This window comes from Carcharhinus amblyrhynchos, chromosome 7, assembly GCF_965287045.1.
Source record: "Carcharhinus amblyrhynchos chromosome 7, sCarAmb.v2.hapA, whole genome shotgun sequence".
NCBI classification, from domain to species: Eukaryota; Metazoa; Chordata; class Chondrichthyes; order Carcharhiniformes; family Carcharhinidae; genus Carcharhinus; species Carcharhinus amblyrhynchos.
Window position 1 is genome coordinate 20,821,616 of NC_137330.1, and position 25,813 is coordinate 20,847,428.

Below are 25,813 nucleotides of genomic sequence, written 5' to 3' on the forward strand. Positions count from 1 at the left end.
CACGAGTTGCGCCGATCACATCAACACCTATCTATAACCCCCAATCCCATAAAACCCCATATACTCATCCAGAAGTCTTTTAAAAGACCCCAGCGAGTTCGCCTCCACCACCACTGACGGCAGCCGATTCCACTCACTCACCACCCTCTGAGTGAAAAACTTACCCCTAACATCACTTCTGTACTTTCCTCCCCGCACCTTAAATCTGTGTCCTCTCGTAGCGACCATTTCAACCCGGGGAAATAGCCTCTGAGAATCCACCCTATCCATTCCTCTCAACATCTTATAAACCTCTATCAGGTCGCCTCTCAACCTTCGTCTCTCCAGGGAAAAGAGACCCAGCTCCCTCAACCTAACTTCATAAGGCATGCCTCCCAGTCCAGGCAACATCCTTGTAAATCTCCTCTGTACCCTTTCAATAGCTTCTACGTCTTTCCTATAGTGAGGCGACCAGAACTGCACACAGTACTCCAAATGAGGCCTGACAAGGGTCTTATAAAGTTGCAGCATTACCTCCCGACTCCTAAACTCAATCCCTCGATTAATGAAGGCCAGTACACCATACGCCTTCTTGACCACCTCTTCCACCTGCGAGGCCGATTTAAGAGTCCTGTGGACCCGGACCCCAAGACCCTTCTGCTCTTCAACACTACTAAGACTCCTGCCCTTGATAGTGTACTCGTTCATCCCGTTGGTTCTGCCAAAATGGACGACTACGCATTTATCCGCGTTGAAGTCCATCTGCCACTTCTCCGCCCAGTCCTGCATCCTATTTATGTCCTGCTGCAACTTTTGACATCCTTCCAGACCATCCACAACACCACCGACCTTCGTGTCATCAGCGAACTTACTTACCCATCCCTCCACTTCCTCATCCAGGTCATTTATGAAAATGACAAACAGCAAGGGTCCTAGAACAGATCCCTGGGGCACTCCACTGGTGACTGACCTCCATTCAGAAAAAGACCCATCCACAACCACTCTCTGCCTTCTGCAGGCAAGCCAGTTCTGGATCCACAAGGCCAAAGGCCCTTGGATCCCATGCCCTCTCACCTTCTCAAGAAGTCTTGCATGGGGGATTAGGTTTAGGATTAGCTCTGCATGCTATTATACACTTTCAATCTCAGGAGACTATCAGCCTACTGACAAAGCTATAACCATTTCAGTACTGAGTGCTAATTTAAGCCTTTGTAAAGAGAGGTCAGGAATACATAGTAATTATTTCTACAGGTCAGTGACTCTGGAACATACATTTAAGAGCATCACTAAAAAGAACAAAGGGATAGAGTTGGTGATTATTTTTAAGGAGACAATTGCTGCAATTTGGATTAATCTGTCAAAAATTATAATGGAAATAGAATCCATAAATGCTCTTAAAAGGGAAGCAAAATTCATTTAAACAGGAAAAGAATTAAAGTGTATTGAGACAAGGGAATTACTAAATTACAAATTTTACTGATGGAATAAACTTTATGCAGAATTATGGTCTCTCTGAGGTACTACCAAATGATTTGTAAAACAAAATGATATTTGCAAGACTATGTGACAGGCTTTAAATGTCATCACATTTCACAGCTTAAAGCTGGAAACATTCTCTGATTTGAACTCCTGCAATTCATGTGACAACTATTTAATCCTGGGCACCAACTTTTAATTTAATTTCCAAAGACCAATATAATAAATTTGACCATTTGAAAATAAAATCAGCTTATAAGTTCATATAATTATACAAGTTGAAGAGAAATTTCAATCTGTAAAATTGCAGAGTTTGTAACATAACCACAGCATTGCACTTTTAAAAATATGAATCATTTTATTAAATTCCAGTACTAGCATTCAGGACAAACATGTTAACAATATATCTTCCATTTGATAATTACCTGTTACATTACAGACTTCTTCAATTAAGTCCCATATATTTTTACAGCCATTTGTGTCAGAAATGCACCATGTCTTTACCTGGAGACAATCAGTGGTCTTCGTACCTGTACTAATGGTGATTTGAAACATTAAAATTGCTGCAAAAGAAGACAGAAAGGATTATTACCAACATTCAGCTCTAATTTGTTTCCAATCACGTAACAGCAATTATCTTTACAAATAGTAATTGGCCTATTGGTAAGGTTACTTGTATTGATCGAGGCTGCAGAAGTTCCATTTTGGGATATTAAGTTGGAATTTCCCCTTCATGCAAAGCTGGAACTTCTGCAGGATTTTGTGGCCAAGAGAGAGACATATCACTGCAACATCAAAGTGGTGGACAACAGTTAAAGGGGAAGATGAGACTTGACAAATAGTTGCAGATTTTGTAGGCCTCGGGCAACACGACAGCTCAGTGAGTATCACTGTCTGCTGTGCAGTTACAGGGACCCGGGTCGGATCTCCTGCTTGGATCAATGTCTGTGGGAGTTTGTACATTCTCCCCGTGCTTGCATGGATTTTCTCCGGGTGCTCCAGTTTCCTCCCACATCCCAAAAACGTGCTTTTTAGGCTGATTGGTGTCAATAAATTGTCCCTGAATTGGATCTCCCTTAATCTGCCACACATATAATTCCTTAAATTGCACCCCTTTATTGTGGAGTCCACTAGAGGTAGACAAGAATGTCGACGATCGATGAAGGACTTGAATAAGGCACTCACTGAGTGTTAAAATGGGCGGTGCGGGCTTGTAGGGCCGAATGGCCTGTTTCCTGTGCTGTTCTTTGTTCTTTTGGTGAGCCAAAAGTAAGTGTTCAGACTCAAATCAGAGAACATCAGGTTCTACCAACCCCTTTCTTCTTCCAACAGACCACTTCAGGTCAGTAAACAGTGGTGACAAACGGCAGAATATATAAAGATCAAATGGAAACCCAAACTCTATCCTACATTCTCCCTGCCCAACTCTCACTAGTGTATAAAGAAAGAAAATCAATCTCAGGTAAATGTTGATCCTATGTTTTTTGGCCTAAAAACTTTGACTTAAATGAGTTTATACAATGCACGAGACAAATGAAGAGGACAAGTTTCTGGACCTTAGAATCATAATCAAATGATGTTGGAGTTATGGGGAAGTGAGGAAAGGGAATACTCACTGGGCCATTCGAAAGGATTACGGAATGCCAAGTGAAACTACTTTTCAATTAAACAAATAGAGTCGATTTGGCAAACAGATACTTGCATTAATATCAATGAAGGGCTATAGGGAAGATGGAAACAAATCTGCATTAAGTTAATTAAGTCACTAAACTAAGTAATTACAGAGCTGAAGACCAGAACATATTGAAAACTATAACAGGCAGTTTGATTGGAGGATTTTGTTTGAATTTAATCCAAAAAGTTAAATGACAAAGTGACTAATGAACACTCAATGAAAGACATAGAAGTTTGGAATAAAGTGGACTACACAGTGTAAAGTGAAGCAGTATAGAGTAATCTCGTATCTCCGAGAAGATTGCAGTCGGAGAAGTTACAAAGGAATTAATATTGCGAATAATGCTATCCCACTATTGACTTGAAACAAGGAAGCTGGGGATGTGTTTAAGGTGGAATGGATAACATTGTTGGAGAATTTTCAGCCCTCAATATACTGAAGGAATTTGTTAATCACTCTGTAACAGAGGTGAGAACAGAAACCAGTAAACTCCAATTACCTCACCCTATTCCAGGAAATAGGAAGACTGGTTATCCGATTATGATGTGTTAGGGAGCTCACCAAAACATTGTGATTTTCCCCCATGACACTGCACAACTTATGAAATGGAGGTCAGATGTAACAACACAATACATCTAGAAAGTATTGTGTCATCAAAAGATATTTTCAGTATGGGGGGCAACCACATTGCTTAGTCCAAGAAAAATGTTTTTCTTCACATTGGTGTGAAGGTACTCAAATTTGGGTTAAGATATTTTGGGTGCTACATTGAATAGGCCCTGGTAGTGGTTCTTTTGTCAGTTAACTCATAGCCATTCAAAGTGGTGGCAGGCACTGTGCAATCCAGTGAACCTTTGTTGCATTGCCTCAAAGGCGGGTGTGTTCTCTCTACCCATGAGCTTTGGGACCCTGGTGCCAGGCACAAATAGATACTCTGAGCCCAGACTGTGGGAATAATTTTCCTGAAGGCAGCCTCCTAGTTGACTCCAAGCTTTTCACCTTTAATATGAAAATGAAATGGGCTCTCAATGCTGCTGGCTCAGAGGTGGGCAAGCCTGTAGCCACAACTTCCTAAAGGGTGGAATTTTATGAGGCATGTCATTGGGCTTGAAATGGTGGCGTGGCAAGAGGTGTTACAATGGCATTGCTGTTGCTAGCCTGCACAGTATTGCATAAATAACCGGGATCTAGATTGGTAAGTCAATGAGGTGAATGAGAAACTCCTCCACTGGATAAGCCTTTCAGAAGAGGAGCGCCTTCTTTCAGACATTGGAACCTCTAATTCCACTGGTCACTCCAGTGTGCCACAGGGAGACTTTTCCATTGAGGTGGCAGCCTCAGCAAGCAGTGGGGTGGATGAGTCAGTAAGGGATGTGGGAAGGGCTGCTTCACCAATGACAAAATGATAGCGAGACTCTGAAGTTGCCCCTAATTGGGAACTGAATTACATTAACTGGTGTCCTATGCAAGTGAGCATGTTTCAAAGTTCTCTAAGGCCACGCTGGAGACTTTTGTACAGGAGGTGAAGCGGAGGGAGCAATGTTCTCTTCCCTCGGGAGCAGAAGACCCTCTAGACAGGTACTGAGAAGGCAGGGGGAGCAGGTAAATGGTGTGATTGGTGCCAGCAGTCCAATTCCTGAGACCTGGATGTCAGTGGTGAAGTTCAGTGAATGTATCTTCACATGGTGATACAGTTTCCTATTGTGTTGTAACCATTCTATGATTTTATAGCTCTGTTCTATGTAATTTCCCATCAACTACACTGATATCTTGCACACTGCTCAATGCGCCAACAATTTCCATCAACATGACTCGTATGTTACATTCAAAGCCTCCCGTTTATTTTATATGCTTTGCTCTGGTGTGAGCAGTGTATTCACATCTCACAGCTGGCGCACTGCTCTCGCTATTGAACTGTGGCAGGTTCATCACCCAAACATATTGCACCACACTCACTGACACCAATTCTCTCTCTATTGCATCTACTGCAGCACAAGGGGCCTCATAAAAGGCAGCTGCAGAAACTAATTGACAGGGAACATGCACCCATGCATGTGCTAAAACCACCCCACCACCCCCAATCTCTTAGCTCCTGTTGAAGTGGAAATTTTCCAGCTTCTTGACCATGGTAGAAAGACTCAACAAAGTTCATTCCAACAAAATAACTTGTCTTTATTTACAAAACACTGCATGCAGTATTGGCAAAAGCTTATTCAGAAATTCGATCAATAATAGTGTCATAAGCAATGTCATAAATCATGGTACAACCTGCTGACCTCTTCGGACTCTTTGTCTCATCAGTCATACCTTTGTCTTGTCCTTTGATAGAACAGAAGAAGGTCGGTGACTCCTTCATCCCTAACCTTAGCTTGTCTCACTCATACAGCCCTAGGTCATGTGGAGTCAGCCTTATCAGGTCTTACTGGTGTTAGGCACAGCTTGACCTTCTCTGGTCTTATTCATGTCTTAAGTTATGCAGAGTCAGTCTTATTAATTTTTACAGGGGTCTGGCATTTTGGAATAGCTTGATCAGCTTTCCTTACTTTGTACCAAATACTTGACCAATTTTCCCATCATGCCACTACTTCATTCGTACAACTTCACACTCTCACCATGGAGCTAAGTCATTGTTTGCCATGAGTGGATTTGTCATTGCTGAGTCTGTGAGCAGCTGTGTAACTGAAACATCAAGGTTGTTCACAAATCCCATTTTACTGTCATCCCAAAATCTGTTGTGATTTACAATCAGTAAATATTATAAAAATGTAACTTTTGCTTTCCCCCACCCTGACATTGTGCATTAAAACAGCTGAGCATAGTCTTATACCCAATTATACATTGAGCAACTGGTAACTTTTGCGGCTGTGACTCATCTCTGAGTTGAGATAGATATGAGGCCGATTTCTCTGACCTCGTGTGTGGCTGGGATTCTCTGGTTCCACTGCTGTGAATGGAGATATGGCTGAGTGCCAAATTTTCTGTTCTTGCTGGCAGTGGCATGGGGCATGAACAGCCTGAAAATTCCAGGCATAGTATTCGCAAAGTGGAACTTGTGAAATCAGTTGTAGCCTGTGCACCATGGGGAGGCGCACTATGCTGGGAAAGCTATGTGCATACTCCACCAGCCTCCTTCTGTTCAGATAGAATACAGTGAAGTCCCTGTCTTGACATATAAGCCTCTGTCATCTCTTGACCTTTAGAGCCTCTATCATCACTATAATGCAGTAACATATAGTGAACAGCTGAACTATGTTCATGACTTCCAGCAATCTTCATCAATTATAAGCATCCTCCAAAATTCCAGCAAAGCCAGTAGAAAGCAATAATCAAAAAACTGCAAACTGGATATGTCTATAAATGGCACTAAAGGGGCTGTGCTATTGAACTAATGTCCAGATGTGTGTGTTTCAGAGGTGAGAGCAATGAGATCCAAGAGGCTAGTCTGGTGTCAAATCAATCTTAGATATTGACTGGTGTTGCAGGACTATCTACACTGCATACCCCTGGTGCATACAGGTAACACCCAGATTCATGCCACAAGATGGCTATGCAGGAACTGGACAGAAGTGGCACAAACACAATTTTGCTATTAAACTGGCACCCACTATTTTTATTTCTCAGTGGAATGTAAATTTGCTGAGGATTAAGTGTTTCCTTAAATGTTAATTTGCTCATTCATCAACATACCTATTGATTTAATTTCTCAATGTACTTCAGTCACTTCCATCCCTCATGCCTTTGTAACTGACTTTAACTTTGAAAGTAATTTACATTAATCCAAAATTAAAACTTAAATAAATGAAATTCCAACTTATTATGATCATTCTTCCACAGGTCTACGCTTACTATTATTAACCTTATCTCATTACACAAAGTGAGATATAAAATAACATCTTTCTTAGTTGGTCCCATGATGTATTGTTTTGAGAAAGTATACTGAATGCGTTCCATGAACTCAACATCCCAACCAAAATGGTGCAACAATGAAAATCAGGCTGAGCAAGAGGTCCGAATTAGAAGTATGCAGAGATCTTAGAGGGTTATATGTCCTTGGATTCAGCAAGAAGTAGCCAGAATCGGAACGGCACATGCTGTTAAAACATGGGTTCCTTCATTCTCTTTCTAGACTCCCTCTGTTGGTATATGGGCATGTACACTTAGGTCGACAAGATACAAAATGCTGTTTTCAATATACTACAGTACGGTGGGAGGTGGCTCAGCAACAGGGAGGGACAAGACCATGGAGGAATCTGATACAGGCACAAATTTAGCTTGAAGGGTATGTACAACATGGTAGCCATTACTGAGACATAGCTTCAAAATCTCATGATTGTTAACCAAATATTCCAAAGGAAAGATAAGAAAATGTGCTTGAGGATGTAATTAATTCAAAGGAAAGGAAGGATATAAGGGGGTTAATAGGAGTGTTAAGCAGACAGCAGAGACTTTTAAGAGTAGAATTCTGAAATAGGAAATGATTAAAGACAGTAGAGATTGTTGTATTGGGGCATCCTCCTAGCAGCTGCAAAGTTATAGGGCAAAATTTTGTACTTTCCTCTTGGGTATTTGGTGGCGGGAAGGGCATTTAAGCAAGGGTGGGTGGCGGCAGGTAGGTAAGTCCGGGGTACCAAGGTCCTGTACCCTTTTCTTTCGCAATATGTCCTGGAACCAAAAAGGGAGCAGCCAATATTAAAGCTAGTTAACAGCCTAACAATGCATGAACATTAAACTAATAGTATTCATATGTTCAAAAAGTCGAGATGCAAACAGTAATACGATTTTAGATTTTGTTATGGCTGACTGCAATATGATGAGATGGAATCTGCCCATAATAAACTGGGAAGCCCTGTGACTGGGTAAAACAACAGAATATTGGTGGGATGTGTACGCAAAGAATTTAAAGAACCAAGTTAGACTCCAAAAGGTCAATGTTTTTGCCAGAAAAGACAGTCACGGACAACTAAAGAGCATTTAGTTGGCGGCGGGAAGCCACAAAAAGAGCATAAACGCAAAAAAATGCACATCTTGCAAATAGAAAAGGTTCAAAGAACAGCAATGGATAATAAAAGCTGCAGAAAGGGAGTATGAAAATAATATTGCAATGAATATCAAAGATATCACACACAAGAATTTATGAAGGGTGGCACAGTGGCATAGTTTTTAGCACTGCTGCCTCACAGCGCCAGGGACGTGGCTTCAATTTCAGCCTTGGCTGACTGTGTGGAATTTGCACATACTCTCCATGTCTGTTTGGATTTTCCGGTTTCCTCCTACTGTCCAAAGATGTGCAGGTTAGGTGAATTGGCCATGCTAAATTGCCCCTTAGTGCCCCAAGATGAGTAGGTTAGATAACTTAGCCATAGTGAATGTAGGGGGTCATAGGGATAGGGTGAGGAGAGAGGATCTGGATAAGATACTCTATCAGAGAATAGCCTCTTCTGCGCAGGAGGGATTCTATGATTCTATGATTATATTAGCAAAAAGAAGGTAGTGCAGAACAGTGAGGGCCATTTGTGAAAACTGATAGAAGTGACACTGTCATTGAAAGGAAAGAAATGGTATTCCGGTTGAAACATTATTTATCAATGTTTAGAATAGAGGGAGAGGTCAGCAGGGCAGACATATTAAAGAAACTAATACTAAATCAGAGACAGGAACTCACCAAAATTAGAAGAAGTATAAAAACAGTAATGAAGAAAATGATGTCGCTATAGAGTGAAAAATCATCAGGTTTCCATCACAGAATTTGAAAGTAATTAGGTGAGGACATTGCAGGTGCCCTAACTATTACCTTACAATTTTCTCGGGATTCAGTAGCCATTTCATAAAACTGAAAAAAAAGACCGGTTAGCCTAACATCAGTTGCCAGGAAATAAATAGGGTCGATAATTAAGGATAAGGTGACTAACCACATTTGAGTATTTTCAGTTGACCAGAAAGAACCTGCATGGATTTATTCAGGGTTGGTGGGTGGAGGGTGGGGGGAGGACCCTCTAAGAGTTAACCCTACCCTTTGTGCCAACTCTGTCCTTGTTGCTGGGTTTGTGAGATAGCCAGGTATCACTGAAACGTCAGACAATACAAGATTCATGAAAGCCAATGTCTCATTTAAAGACGTAACTTTATTTGACCAACAAGCTTAGGGAGAAATTATCGAAGAGTCCTAGGCTCTTCAAGCATAGAGCAGCCAGACATCTCCAGTAAGTTCTGATGTATACTGTTCAAGATAGATCAATGACACACTTTCTTATCAGATAATCCACCTTTCATTAGTTTTGAATCAATCGTCTTCAGTATACATAAATCAACAATAATACTTGATATATACTCCAGCCAATTGCATCTTACCTTATGGCATAACAGTATTTCATTTGTCTATAAAATCCAGACGTTACTTCCCATTTTGGCTAATTCAACATCCCGTATCCATCAGTACCCAGATGCCTGGCCACTAAGTTCAAAGCTAACGTTCCCACACATTTCCCTCCAGGTCATTGTTATTCAGGCCAACACATGATCCTGCTTTCAGGCATGCATCCATCTAATCTGAACAATGAATAAGCCTATTCATAAAGTTGCCCTGAGTGTTCCACCATTAGAAACTCTGCTGATAAAACTTACATATTTCCAAGGTTTCATTATTCACTTATATAATGTGGTTCTGTCCAAATGCCCTTTACCACCATACCTTGAGGCAATCTGCCATCGGCTAAAGCGAACAATCATCTTTATAAAACAATTTAATATATTCCAAAATATCAACATATTTATGTTTTTAAATCATTGTTACTTGTTTAATTTTTTTACTGCATTTCATATGTGTGCAAGGCTGCTCCCTTGTTAGCTTATAAGTCTGATTTAACATCATTTATCTTGATGCTGGTAGTTCTGTCAGTGTCTTAAAAGTCTAATGATTTAAAATCTTCACTAATGTATCAGGATTTTATCCCCAACACTCCCCTTGAGGGATATGGGGAAAAAGCAGGTCGATGGAGTTGGGTTGCTGAACAACAATGGTTTTGTGGAATACCAGAAGATGCTCAAGGGACTAAATCCAATTAGACAAGGATGAACATTTTAAAATTGAAGCAGCACATTAAATTAGGTGTATGCAACATTATGGTAAGTTTTTGTGCAACTCCCCTACTTCATTATGTAATTTCTCTATTAATAGGACATAAGCTACAAATTTTGAAATTGAAACCAGCATCAGGAACAGGTATACAGCACAGAAAACCCCAGTGATTGGTTCCTGTTGAAGCCTCCAAGTCAACAGTAGCACTTGGAACAATGCACTCATTCAGAATTTTCTTGGCTGCAAATTGTCCAGTTGGTTCTCCATCTAAATTGTATCCTGCCCCTTAACAACAAAGCTTTCATCTTTATAAAAAACAAAACATTATATTGTCCATATTACTTTAATCCAGCAGGTTGATTACATCCTCAAAAGATCCTCATAAAAATTTTAAATACAGGCTGTCATTCACTTCAGTAGGATTTGCTTAATTACCTTCAACCTCTCAAGATGGCCCTTAAATGCTTTCTTTACAGGAGATGCCAATATGTTTGCCACTATTATGACCCAGCTAACTAGTTTATAATTACCAAGATCATTTCAGTGACCTTTTTTGAAGATTGCAATCACATTAGCTGCTCTGCATTTCTATTTCCACTCGAGCAACTTTCATTCCCGTCTTCATTTATTTCAATTTTCGCAACTGCACATTAGCCACTTTCAATATTTCACTTTCTCTAATTTCCTTATGATGATTGTATGGCATTATTTTCCTCAATGTGGAGATGCCAGCGTTGGAGGGGGATAAACAAAGTAAGAAGTCTCACAGCAGCAGGTTAAAGTCCAACAGGTTTATTTGGTAGCAAAAGCCACTAGCTTTCAGAGCGCTGCCCCTTCATCAGGTGAATGGGAGTTCTATTCTCAAATAGGGCATATAAAGACACAAACTCAATTTACAGTCATTATTTAGTAAATTGAGTTTGTGTCTTTATATGTCCTGTTGGTGAGTAGAACTCCCACTCAGCTGATGAAGGTGCAGTGCTCCGAAAGCGAGTGGCTTGTGCTACCAAATAAACCTGTTGGACTTCAACCTGGTGTTGTGAGACTTCTTACATTATTTTCCTCAACATTTCTGATATATTTCCACATGGTTTGGTGAAAAGATTAGAAATAGTACTGACAAGCCACACGCCACCGAGAACAAATAATTAAAATTATTCTTTCCTGCTTCAGATATTGGAGAAGTTATATTTGTGCATTAAAATTTTCCTATTGTGAAGAGAACATACTCAAATAATCTTTTATATTTTCATAAATCTCCATTGTTTTGCTGTCTGTGAAGGAAGAATCTCCTTTATTGACGGTATGTTGATGATATCTTATGATGTGGGAATGCCGGCGTTGGACTGGCGTAAACACAGTAAAAAGTCTGACAACACCAGGTTTAAGTCCAACCGATTTATTTGATAATACTCACAAGCTTTCGAGGGGACTGCCTCTTCGTCAGGTGAATGGAGAGTTCTGGTCTCAGACAGAGCGTATAAAGCACAGACAGTTGAGAGATGACTGATTAAAATGCGAATCCTTACACCTAACCTGCTGTTCAAGACCTGAAGTGGCTGACAATGTGAGTGGAAGGAGCACTGATCACAGGTTACAGAGATGTGTATTGTCTCCAGACAGTACAGTAAGTGAGGTTTTGCAAACCCAGGCAAGTCACGGGGGTTACAGATAGTGCGACATGAACCCAAGATCCCTGTTGAGACCGTCCTCATGTGTGCGGAACTTGGCTATCAGTCTCTGTTCAGCGACTCTGCGCTGTCGTGTGTCGTGAAGGCCGCCTTGGGGAATGCTTACCCGAAGGTCAGAGGTCGGGCATTCAACCTCTGACCTTCGGGTAAGCATTCTCCAAGGCGGCCTTCACGACACACGACAGCGCAGAGTCGCTGAACAGAGACTGATAACCAAGTTCCGCACACATGAGGACGGTCTCAACAGGGATCTTGGGTTCATGTCGCACTATCTGTAACCCCCGTGACTTGCCTGGGTTTGCAAAACCTCACTTACTGTACTGTCTGGAGACAATACACACCTTTGTAACCTGTGATCAGTGCTCCTTCCACTCACATTGTCAGCCACTTCAGGTCTTGAACAGCAGGTTAGGTGTAAGGATTCGCATTTTAATCAGTAATCTCTAAACTGTCTGTGCTTTATATGCTCTGTCTGAGGCCAGAACTCTCCATTCACCTGACGAAGAGGCAGTCCCCTCGAAAGCTTGTGAGTATTATCAAATAAATCGGTTGGACTTAAACCTGGTGTTGTCAGACTTTTTACAATGATATCTTAAACATGGCAAGAGATTTCCTCTGGTCAATATGTCTTAGAAATTGCCTCATGTTACAACCATTGTACAAATGTGAAGCCAGTGCCTAAGGGTCCCAAGTGTGGACAACGTATGTTTTCATTCCTTGCCAAAAGTGTACCATCCACTGCCATTTTAATCATGACTCCTCCGGCTATCTTGAAGCTGGCATTACATGCACTGCACATGCAAATGGCTCTAATTCTGAATACCACACTCCTGGAAGTCTGCCAAAACTTTGAAGGGGCCTCAGAGAAGATTTACTCAAATATTACTTGAAGAGATTAGAGAAATTCAGATTCTTCTCCTTCAAGTAGGCAGGCTAAGGGGGATTTTAAAAGAGGTGCTCGAGATTATGAAAGGTTTGAATAGAGTAAGAAGGAACCACTGACAGGGTGGTCGGTAACTAGCAGACACAGTTGGAGGGTGGCAAATGAACCTGGGAGAGATGAGGTGAGTTTTAGTTTCACAACTAATCTTTATGAACTCTGGAAGGTATAAAGGGTAGTGAAAGCAAACCTTGTAATAGCTTTCAAAACGAAAGTGATTATGTAATCAAAATGGAAAAAGTTCACAAGACAATGGGGAAATGGTAGCCAAATGCATCTAATTAGATATCTTTTTCAAAGAAACATAATGCATTGAATGTTTAAACATAGCAGGAAGATTAAAATAAATACAAGTTCTTTGCTTCTGTCATGGACCTCAGTTCTTATTCACCCAGATTAATGGGATGAAAATATTTTCTTTGATGGTAGGACTCCCACACAAAATCAGTTTGAAAAACGTCAGTCTAGTTTTCTGTTGACATAAGCGATCTTCCTCAGGCTAATTTTCCAAACACTTAAAGGCTATGCTTCCTCACTAACAATCCTCCTGCAATCTGTGGCAATTTCTCCATCAAAATGCCTTAAAATAATCAAACACTTTTGTTTCATAGAACATAGAACATAGAACACTACAGCACAAACAGGCCCTTCGGCCCACGAGTTGCGCCGATCACATCAACTCCTATCTATAACCCCCAATCCCATAAAACCCCATATACTCATCCAGAAGTCTTTTAAAAGACCCCAGCGAGTTCGCCTCCACCACCACTGACGGCAGCCGATTCCATTCACTCACCACCCTCTGAGTGAAAAACTTACCCCTAACATCACTTCTGTACTTTCCTCCCCGCACCTTAAACCTGTGTCCTCTCGTAGCGACCATTTCAACCCGGGGAAATAGCCTCTGAGAATCCACCCTATCCATTCCTCTCAACATTTTATAAACTTCTATCAGGTCGCCTCTCAACCTACGTCTCTCCAGGGAAAAGAGACCCAGTTCCCTCAACCTAACTTCATAAGGCATGCCTCCCAGTCCAGGCAACATCCTTGTAAATCTCCTCTGTACCCTTTCAATAGCTTCTACGTCTTTCCTATAGTGAGGCGACCAGAACTGCGCATAGTACTCCAAATGAGGCCTGACCAGGGTCTTATAAAGTTGCAGCATTACCTCCCGACTCCTAAACTCAATCCCTCGATTAATGAAGGCCAGTACACCATACGCCTTCTTGACCACCTCCTCCACCTGCGAGGCCGATTTAAGAGTCCTGTGGACCCGGACCCCAAGATCCTTCTGCTCTTCAACACTACCAAGACTCCTGCCCTTGATAGTGTACTCGTTCATCCCGTTGGTTCTGCCAAAATGGACGACTACGCATTTATCTGCGTTGAAGTCCTCATCCCTTAGTTTTCCATGCTCTGAAGGAGAACAATCTGAGCTTCTCTGTTATCTCCAGTTAACTGTCCTGCATCCTTGGTATCACTTGAGTAATTTTTTGCCAGAGGCTTGACATCCTTCCTGAAGTATTGTGCCCAGAATTGGAGACAATTTTCATGCATCATGTAGAAGCAAAAGATTTGTACTCACACAGTGCTTCACGATGATGCACCTTATCATGCCTCTAAATAAATCTCCTTAGTAACACCAGCTCACTGTTATATAGACAAACCCCACAAACAATAATTGACATGAATGACAAGTTACCCTTCATCAGAAAGTCAAATCAAATGGGGTGTAAAATAGACAACTGATCTGATTACATCGGGTTCTTGTTTGTCTGGCTTTTTAGGTTAAAATTACCCTTGCTTTTGACTGATCAGAAATCCCTCTGTTAAAAAAAGAGTTGCATATTTTTGCACATTCTAGCTCTTTATCAAACTATAGCTATTCCCTAATATTGACCTTTTATTATTCCTGACCCGACTGAAGGGGGATCTAATAGAGGTATATAAGATTATGAAGGGTATAGATAGAGTAAACAGAGGTAAGCTATTTCCTATAGTAGAGACATGTAGGACAAGGGGCCATGGACTTAAGGCGAGGGGGGAATGGTACAACACAGATATCAGAGGGAGGTTTTTCACACAGAGGGTAGTGGGGGTATGGAATGCTCTGCCAAGTAAGGTGGTGGAGGCAAACACACTCGAGCCCTTTAAGAGTAACTTAGACAGGCATATGACTGAGTTGGAGATGGGTGGATATAGGAGAACCTTTTAAATAAGGGTCATTAGCATTGGGGCGTCCCTGGTATTGTAAATGAGTATAGTATGATAATAATGTTGTTTTTTTTCTCTTTCATTCACAGGTTTTAAGTCGGTCCACCTCGTGTCCAACGAGGGGCATACACGCGATGGGTCGTACTGGGGCTGCTCTTGGTTGTTTGAGATTGGCCTAGTGCTTCATGTCGTTAGTGTGTGCCTAAACTGGACAAGATACTGGGCAAGACGACAGCTCAGTGACTATCGCTGATTGCTGTGCAGACACATGGATTTGGGCCGGTGTCTGTGGGAGTTTGCGCATTCTCCCCGTGCTTGCGTGGGTTTTCTCCGGGTGCTCTGGTTTCCTCCCACGCCCCAAAGATGTGCTGTTAGGCTGATTGGCAGGAATAAATTGTCCCTAAATCAGTTTCCCTCAATCTGGATGGCCATAAAACTTTAGATAGGGGTCATGGGTAGAGAGGTGGACTGGTGGTGTTGAGATGGCGGCGCGGGCTTGTTGGGCCGAAGGGCCTGTTTCCCGGGCTGATTTTGTTCTTTGTTCTTTCTTTCTTTGTTCACATTTCCCATTTGAGAATATCTCCTAACAGTTGAGGTCCAAATGCTCTCCAAGCTCCTCTTATTAATTATATGGCCTCACTCTTCTGAATAGTCATGTGGAATTCAATCAAAGAAATAGCCAAAAGCATTCCACAGTTGTCCAAAATGTCAAGTATTAGTCCAAAGACAACAAAATCCTGGATAAGAAAAGAAGTCTTTCTCACATCAGCGGCGCACTGAAAAGAATGAAAGCTCAATAGATACTGCATATCAATATCAGCGTATAGACTAATCCCAAAGCACTGATTGCATTAATCGTTAATCACATAAAGCTATCTAGCTGTTGCTGAAATAGTCTGTTACTCAGCCTTCCTGTAACAATTGGATATGTAATATTCATAATTCCAGATTAAACTATTTAATGAGCTGAACATCTAAATATATTAACGAATGCTTTGCTTCAATGGCACTCTTTCCAAGGCTGGCCAAAGAGGGAATAGATCGGGAGCATGAGACTCCACACAATGGCCCATCTAAATATACATGAACTCATAGTATCCTTGAGGCAAGAATCTACTATCTTTTAATGAGCCTCTTTGTTAATTATGCTGCTTAGTTCAAATGAATAATCAATATAAGGTATCCATACCACAAGCACTCAGAAGAAGGGAGCACTCAGAAGCAAGTAGGGAGGTCTTGCTGCGGCTGTATAGGGCATTGGTGAGGCCGCAGCTGGAGTACTGTGTGCAGTTTTGGGCGCCGTACTTACGCAAGGATATTTTGGCCTTGGAGGGAGTGCAGAGGAGGTTTACTAGGCTGATGCCGGAGTTGAGGGGGTTGAGCTATGAGGAGAGGCTGAATAAACTAGGCTTGTACTCGTTAGAGTTTAGAAGAATGAGGGGAGATCTCATTGAGACGTATAAGATGATGAATGGGATGGATAGGATAGAGGTGGAGAGACTCTTCCTGCTCAGAAAGGATAGTGGGACTAGGGGGCACAGCCTCAAGATAAAGGGGGAGCGGTTTAGAACGGAGTTGGGGAGGAATTTCTTCACTCAAAGGGTGGTGAATCTCTGGAATTCTCTGCCCGTTGAAGTGGTGGAGGCTGCCTCGCTAAATATTTTTAAGACGCGGGTTGATGGGTTTTTGATAAGCGAGGGGATTAAGGGTTATGGGGAGAGGATGGGAATGTGGAACTGAGCCACGACAGATCAGCCATGATCTTATTGAATGGCGGGGCAGGCTCGAAGGGCTAGATGGCCTACTCCTGCTCCTATTTCTTATGTTCTTATGTTCTTATGAAGCCTGTTTAAAGGAATCTCTGCTTGTAATGTGAATAAATTGATCTTAGTATGTGTTAATACTTGCTTTCTTCTAAAACCAAACATCAAATATTGCTAGCTTTTATCAGTAGAAAAACCTAATAGAACATAGAACATTACAGCGCAGAACAGACCCTTCGGCTTTGTACAGTTGCAACATGACGTTGCAGCTCCTAAATTCAATCCCCCTACCAATAATAATAATAATAATAATGGCTGGAATCTTATCACCATTCATGCCAGGGAGATTTTGTCATCCCACTGCAGTGACTGGAGATTTGGCTGGCCACCAAATACTCCTACCTTGCTGCACTGGGGGCCAGGCATGAAAGGCAGGCAAGATCGTGGCAACAACTTTACGAATGAATCTCTCACATCGCCACATACCAGATATATTCAAGGGGTATACATATCTTTCAATAACACCTTTAATATGTTGTTAAAATCACTAACATTAAATGAGAAAGGAAAATCATTGATCTTAAATGCCCCAAAGCTTAAAATTATGTTTTTCACCCAATTTATGTTATTATATCAATAATAATATATTGCAAGTCATATGAAATCATATCATCAACCCTACCAAATTTGAATTTTAAAGTTTCAGCATCAATAGCATTTCATTTTCGTATTAGCGTTCAATTGACTGCTACTGGGGTAGGATGGGTGGGTGAGCGTGGGCAAGATGCTCTTTCAGAGAGGTGGTGCAGACTCAATGGGCTGAATGGCTTCCTTCTGTACTGTAGGGATTCTATGGTGCTTCTCTTCAAGGAACGCTCATCTTGAAGAAGCTTTGCTCTTTTCTCTGAAAGATTTCCACGTGATTCTTCTCCCTTGTTTATCTTCATTGTTTCCTATTTCCCTCCTCACGTTCAATTAGCTATCTACCAAAACCCTCTTCCACGACCATGTCTCCTTCCCCAGCCACTATAGCTGGCTCCAATTTCTTCCACATGGATTCCAACAGAGATTCCACTCTTCATGTTTGGATCAGATATCTCTGAGATGTTCAGAATTTCTCAAGCAGCTGTTCTCACTACATCTTGAGAGCTGCACATGCACTCTTAAAAACTACCTTGAGCTGCACCGACTCACTAATTCAGTGCTCTCTGATTTGTAATTTCACTTCATGCTCCACCTCACCCAATCCTTTAACAAAAATGTTTCATCTTCCTTTCAGATGTGGATCTCTCAATACCTCTCCAGATCCTTCTTTCCATTTCCTTCCCTCACCTCTTTTTGAATGTCACCTCTTGCTGTGTCTTCACAATATCCTCTGACATTCTTTCCACTGGCTCTGAATGACCTGTCCTCAGCAAAGACTCGTCATGCACCAATCTCAATGAATTTGGATCTTGGCATGACTTCCTCCATCACCTTTGCCTCCAAGCCACATTCATGGTGAAGAGTCTTCTCACTGTTGAGCAGATCCTTTTACCCAACTCCAGTATTGTCCTCCTGGCATCCTTATCTTTTAGTTCAGGATATAAATAACATAAATATCATCGGCAAAATTTTCCCAAAAAGTGTCATAACAGCGTGAAAACAGAAATGTTCCACGCTGGTATTTTGGGCTAGCCTGGCACTATAATCTTCTGGCTGGGAACTTTGAGTTAATGGGGATGAGTCTAATTACACTGAAAAAGCCGGCTTCAGAGCACTTGGGCAACATTGTGCAGGAAACCCGGTGCTGGTGAAGCAGGGGACCTCCTGCCATGCACCCTCCTCGCACAATATATATCCAACCCCCCACCCCCATCATCAGTGGCATTGCAACCCCATCCTCCCCACACTAACATGGGTCACAGACATCAAAGCATCAGGACCCTCCTGATGAGACCTCTGATGGACTGCCAACATGACTCATCCCATCACAACCTCCTCCATAGCATGCTCCTGCATGCCAGCCCCCACCCCCCTGCAAAATTCCCCCTCTGCATAGGCATCCCCTGCACAACCCATGCCACTTGCAGAACTGCCCCTTGCTAACCACCCCTCTTGCAGAAGCCCCAGCCATTGTGAATACCTCACTCCCCAGTCATAGCCCCATCCCTACTCAGGCTTCATCACCACTCAGGCCCCACCCTCTTGCCTCTTGGCACTGCCCTGGCACACTTATGGTTCCCAATCAGACATTGCCAGGTTGTAAGGAGGGAACTTTCAGGCTGGCACTGCCTGATGAGCATTGTCCCCTACAACCTAAGAGCTTCAATGGCTCCCTAGCATGGCCATGGCGCCAGGTCCCGGTTGCTGCAGAGCAGTAGTGATTCTCACTGAAATGTTGCCCAAGCACTCTGAAGCCAACTTCCCCAGTGTAATTAGAATCACCCTGCCAGTCACATCAGCGAGGCCAGATGCAGTCATGCTGAATCTTTCATAATTTTTAAATTAATAAGCTTCACGCCCTTCCTGAGCATGACACCGTTCTAGCCAGTGAAAAGAAGGATGTGAATCGGATTTTGGCTTCCTAAGCTATCCTCCTAAGTTGCCACACTGATTGACCAACAAGTTCATCTGGTAACGTTATACCCCATATATCAAGGTTAACAATCCATTCAGTAGCTTCACCCATTTGCTGTCTGCAAGCAGGGCCCAGACCTCCAAGTTGCTTGCCATTTAACACATTACCCTGCTCTTCTGTCTACATGTCCATCCATGGCCTTTTGCTATATTCCAGTGAAGCCCAGTGAAAACTGGAAGAACAGCACTTCATCTTCCTATTGAGCACATTACAGCCTTCTAGACTGAGCGCTGAGTTCAACAACTTCAGAGCATGAACTCTCTCCTCCGCATCCATTCGTTTTCCATTCATTTTATTTCATTCTATTACTCCATTTTTATTACTTTATACTCTTATTTTTTCCACTTCTAAAATCTTCCTTTCTACCTTTTTTCACCCTTCCTCCTGCCACCCCACCAGGGCCATCTATCAAGTTTCTACACTCTGCACATTTGTTCTGCCATTTACACATTACAATCTCTTAGTGGATGCTCTTAGCAATGTTCCTAACCTTTACCTTCACCATTTACATTCACTTTGCCTTTTCGTCTATGCCATCCCTATCAATTACAGGTCCCTTCAACCTCTCACCTTCACAGTATAATTCTTGTCCTATTTTCCTTGTCTTCAGCTCTGATGAAGGGTCATCCTGACTAGAAAGTAGCTAGCTCTGTTCTCTCTCCACAGATTCTGCCAGACCTGCTGAGGATTTGCAGCATTTTCTGATTTTGTTTCAGATTTCAGCATCCGCAGTAATTTGCCTTTATTATAGAGCTGGGACTGAGTTGCTTGCTAGTGCTGTTGAAAGGGCTTTAAACTAAGTCATCAGGGTTGTGGACAACAAGAGATAATATTAAAAAGGAATACCAGAATGTGCAAAATACTGAGAGAGACAGATAGTACTTGTACGGAGAGGAGTAAGTTAATAGGCAGGATTAGAATAAGGGAGAAAGTAATGAAGTCTAAATCAGGGTTGCACTGTATGTATTTGAATGCACAGAGTATAGTAAGTAAGATTGGAGAATTACAGGCACAGATTACCATGTGGAAATATGATGTTGTGCTGATAACAAAGACCTGACTTGAGGTGGGGCAGGACTGGGTGTTAAATATTGCTGGGTACAAGGTGTTCAGAAAAGATAGGAAAGGAGGAAGGGTGGAAGTTTGGTTAAAGACAGCATTGCAGTGCTGGAGAAAGAGGTTGTCCAAGAGGATTCAGGAGAGAATCAATTTAACTAAAGCTAAGGAACAAAAAGGGTGCAGTTACATTGCTTGATGTAGTCTATAGACCACCAACTAGTGAGAAAGATGCACAGGAGCAAATCTGCAGGGAAATTACAGATGGTTGGCAAACATTATATTGTATTTTAATATTATATTTTAATGGGGAACTTTAATTATCCAAATGCAGACAGGAACAATAATGATTTGGAGACATTGAAAACATATTCCCTCAAAGGGACAGATAGGGTAAACAAATCCAGAACTCCCTGGATGAAAAAGTAGATAGAACTTAAGATAAAAAAGAAATGTGCGTATGATAGGTGTCAGGCAGAATATATAATTGAAAACCAAGAGGAATACAGAAGGTTCAGCGGAGAGGTGAATAAGCACATTAGAGAAGCAAAGAGGATTATGAGAAAAATCTGGGAGCTAACATAAAACTGGACTTTCAAAGTTTTCCAAAGGCATATAAATAGTAAAATGGTGACAAAAAGAGGATTAGAACTGATTAGGGACATAAAAGGATATTTACATGGGGAGGCTGGGAGCATAGCTGAGATATTAAATTAATATTTTGCATCTGACTTTATGAAGGGGGGCAACACCATAGAATCTCTACAGTGCAGAAGGAACCCCTTCCACTCACTGAGTCTGCACCGCTTCTCTGAAAAGCATCTTACCCAGGCCCAAACCTATCTCTGTTACCCTGTACACTTACCATGGCCAATCAACCTAGTCAACACATTTTTGAGCATTTAATATTTGGCCCCCAGAAAGGGGATGTATTAAATATTAAACTGATAAGAACAGATTCTATCCAGGTCATGGTGACGTAGAATTGAAGTTCAAAATTGATGAAGAGGAAGTGTTGAACAGACTGTCAATGCTGCAAGTTGGTTAAGGCATTGTTACCAAATGCAATGCATCCAAGGATATTGAAGGATGCGCGAGTAAAAAATTGCAGGGGTGCTGGTCATAATCTTCCAGTGTTCCTTAGATTCAGGTGCCAGAGGACTGGAAAATTGCAAATGTTACACCTTTGTTCAAAAAAGGTTGTAAAGATAACCCCAGCAATTACAGACCAGTCAGCTGAACTTCAATGGTGGGGAAGCTTCGAGAAACAATTATTTGGGATAGAATTAGTAATCAATTGAAAAATGTGGGTTGTTTCGGAAGAGCCAAAAAGGGTTGATTAGAATAATGGCATTGATGTGGTGTACATATACTTTTAAAAGGCACTCGATACAATGCCACATAACAGACTTGTGAGAAAAGTCATTGAACAAAAGGGACAGTAGCTACATGGATACAAAATTAGTGGAGTAATAGGAAGCAGAGATTTTGGGCTGGAGGAAAGTTTGTAGTGTTGTTCCCAAGATATTTCCAGACCCTTGCTTTTCCTCAAATATAATAATGATCTAGATCTTGGTGTGCAGGGGACAATTTCAAAATTGTGGTCAGCATGAAACTTAGAAGTACTGTAAACTGTGAAGAGGAAAGTACAGAGAGCTTCAAAAGGACACAGATAAGTTGGTGGAGTGGGCAGAGCGGTGGCAGATGAAGTTAATGTGGAGAGATGTGAGGTAGTGCATTTTGATAGGAAGAACATGGACAGACAAGACTAGATAAGGGGTAAAATTTGTAGGGTAGTGCAGGGGTAGAAAGATCTGCGTATATATGTGCATAGATCATTGAAGGTAGCAAGACTTGTGGACAGAGTATTTAATATAGCATACAGTAATTATTAATAGGCTTTATTAATAGGGGCATAGTGTATAAGAGCAAGTAGCTTATGTTGAACTTTTACAAGACACTAGTTAAAACTCAGCTGGAATATGGTGTAAATGGTGCCACATTATAGGAAGGAGTTATTCAAAATCAAAATGGTTGAATAGTGACAATAGTGAGGAACGGTTTCCACTTGTAAGAGGATTGAGAAAGAGAGGACATGGATTTAAAGTGATTTGCAAAAGAAGCAAGTGTGGTGTGAGAAAAATCTTTTTCACACAGCCGGGCTGGAAAGCATTGCCCTGAATTGTGGTGGAGGCAGATTCAATCGAGACGTTCAAGATGGCATCAGATGATTTTCTGAGTAGAAACACTGTACAGAGGTTATGGGGAAAAGGCAGGAGAATGGCAGTAAATCATGATGCTCATTTGGAGAGCCCGGTGAAGACACCATTTGTCAAATGGCCCTGCATTCAACCCTGGAACATCTGGATAACAAAAACACTTATGTCAGACTTCTATTTACTGACTACAGCTCAGCTTTCTACACCGTTACCTCTGCAAAACTCATCTCCAAACTCCATGACCTGGGGCTCAGCTCCTTTCTCTGCGACTGGATCCTTGACTTCCTAACCCACAGATTGCAATCAGGAAGGATATGCAGCAACACCTCCTCCACAATTATCCTCAACACTGGTGCCTCATGAGGCTGTGTCCTCAGGCTCCTTACTGTACTCATTATACACTTATGACTATGTAGCCAAATTCCACTCCAACTCCATTTTCAGGTTTGCTGATGCTGCACCATAGTGGGTCCGATCTCAAACATAGAGTCAAGAAAGGGATGGAGAATCTGGTAAGATACTGCAATGACAATAATCTCTCCCTTTATGTCAGTAAAACATATTTATCAACTTCAGGAAGTGTAGTGGAGGACATATCTTTGACTACATCAATGGGGATGAAGTGGAATTGGTCAAAGACTTCAAGTTTCTAGGTGTCCTGATCATCAGTAATCTGTCTTGATCACTCCACACCAACTCTATAATTAAAAAAGCCCACCAGCATCTCTAATTTTTCAGGAAGTTAAGGAAATTCAATATGTCTCCTACAATTCTCACCAATTTTTACAGATGCACCATAGAAAGCATCCTTTCCAGATGTATCACAGCTCGGTATGGTTCCTGCTCTGATCAAGACCGCACAAAGGGCTGTGAACCCAGTCCATCACACAAACCAGCTTCCCATCCATTGACTCTGTCTACACTTCCCACTATCTCAGAAAAGCTGCCAGAATAATCCAGGACCCCGCACACCCTATACATATTCTCTCCTATCTTCTTCCATCAGTAAAAGACACAAAATTCAATACTTAGAATTTTTTTGGGAGAATAGAGATGGTAGAACAGCAGGCTGGCAGTATAGAGATAGTAGAGAGGTAAAGAAAGTTGGTGGTTAGATAAAGCATACAGTGTGGAAATTAGTTTTGTTTTAGATGAAGTTGCCAAGAGGTAACAAGTCAATGAGAAATGAAACCAATGACATTGAAGTCTATAGCTCCAGTATTTCTACTGTTAGGAGTCTTTAGGCTACATATACAGTGACGGCTGTCAAAAATTAAACTTTCCTGTGGAACTTCTCAGTAGGTGATTTGGTGCTATGATTTAGGTGGCGGCAGCTGTAATTCAAAATCTTCAGTTGATACTGCACCGAGTAATCTACGGTGTCAAGACATTTATATTTGTATTCAGACTTCCAAAACTAGTTGCCAACACATGCTTCATCTTTCCTCCAGCTCTTCCCAAAAATACCAGAACTAGGGTTTTTTTTAAATAACAGGTCACTCATTTAAGACAAAAATGAGGAGAATTCTTTTTTCTCAGAGGGTCACGAGTCTCTGAAATTCTCTTCCTCAAAAGGCAGTGGAAGCAGAGTCTTTGAATAATTTTAAGGCAGAGCTAGATAGATTTTTGATTAACTAGGGGGTGAAAGATTTTCAGTGGTAGGCAGGAATATGGAGTTGAAGTTACAAACAGATCAGCCATAAACTTATTGAATGGTGGATCAGGCTCCAAGGGCCGAATGGCCTACTTCTGCTTCTAATTCATATGTTCTTATGTTTGTGTAAGTAGATTGGATGTGTGTACAGCTAGGTGAAATTCAGGATACCTTAAAAAAGAGAGGGTACTTGTTCTTAAGAAGGCCTGTGAATGCAGTATACAAATTGCCAAGTAATGTTTATCTCCATATATGTGGAATGACATTCTATGTTTTGGTGGGAAGCAAGATTCTACTGGGTGGCAAAGGTATGCCTTAAAAATGATCAACATTGTTTTATATGCTTCACTTAAACTCATCCTATTACTTTAACCAAGATATTGGTGAAAGGAAAAGCTTTAGGAAAGCTTTAGGGAAGAGGAAAAGGAGTCTAACCAGTGGAAGTTGTTGAAAAAGAATCAAGAAACAAGCTGATACCTGAAACATTGATCGAATAATAATGATGTCCATTATAATATTGAACTAAAAGAGTAAAATTATGAGGACAGGTCATGTATTCCATGCTCGTTTTCTCACGCGTATAGAAGATCAAGGGATGATCTAATTGAGGAGTTTAAGATGATTAAAGGATTTGATGGGATAAGCAGAGAGAAACTACTTCCTCTGGCGGAAGAGTTCACAGCAAGGCACCATAACTTTCAAATTAGAGCTCAGCCAGTCATGGGTGATGTCAGGAAACATTACTTTACACATAGGGACAATGGAAAACTGAGCTCTCTTCCCCCCAAAACTGTTGAGGTTGAGACAATTGGACATTTTAAAACAGAGGTTAATTGATTTTTGTTAAGCAAGGTTATTGTGGATTTTTTAAAAAGTGAGGCAGGTAGATCAACTATTGGATTAAAGAATCCCTACAGTGCCAGACGGAGGCGATTCGGCTCATTGAGTCTGCATGAACCACAATCCCACCCAGACCCTATCCCCATAACTCCACGTATTTACCCTACTAGTCCCCCTGGCACTAAATGGCAATTTAGCATGGCCAATCAACCTAACCCGCATATCTTTGGACTGTGGGAGGAAACCCACACGGACACAGAAAGAATGTGCAAACTCCACACAGACAGTGACTCAAGCTGGGAATCAAACCTGGGTCCTTGGCTCTGTGAGGCAGCAGTGCAAACAACTGTGCCACCATAATACAGATCCACCCTCATTTACTTGAATGGCAGAACAGATTTGAGGGGCTGCTGTTTCTATGTTCTGAATATGCATGTCCAATCGGAGAGACTCATCACCTCCTGAGTACATTCAAGTAATTGTAGCAATCAGAAAATGAGACAGTCTGCCTGAGAACTTATTTGCATTGTGATCTGTCTAATACCTGAAGAACATCAGAAATCAGCTATTGTTACTCACTGCTTAGTGGCTTAGCAGGTTACATAGCATGA

General features: G+C 41.5%; 1 protein-coding gene across 1 annotated transcript in view; it reads right to left on the bottom strand.

Annotated features, from left to right (window-relative positions):
• The window catches only part of gfral (GDNF family receptor alpha like), a 132,949-nt gene that overhangs the window by 75,995 nt on the left and 31,141 nt on the right, over nt 1-25,813 (bottom strand). The window contains exon 4 of the mRNA XM_080193172.1: nt 1,881-2,018. Coding sequence (XP_080049298.1) covers nt 1,881-2,018 — 138 coding nt within the window. The remainder of the gene's footprint in view (nt 1-1,880; nt 2,019-25,813) is intronic.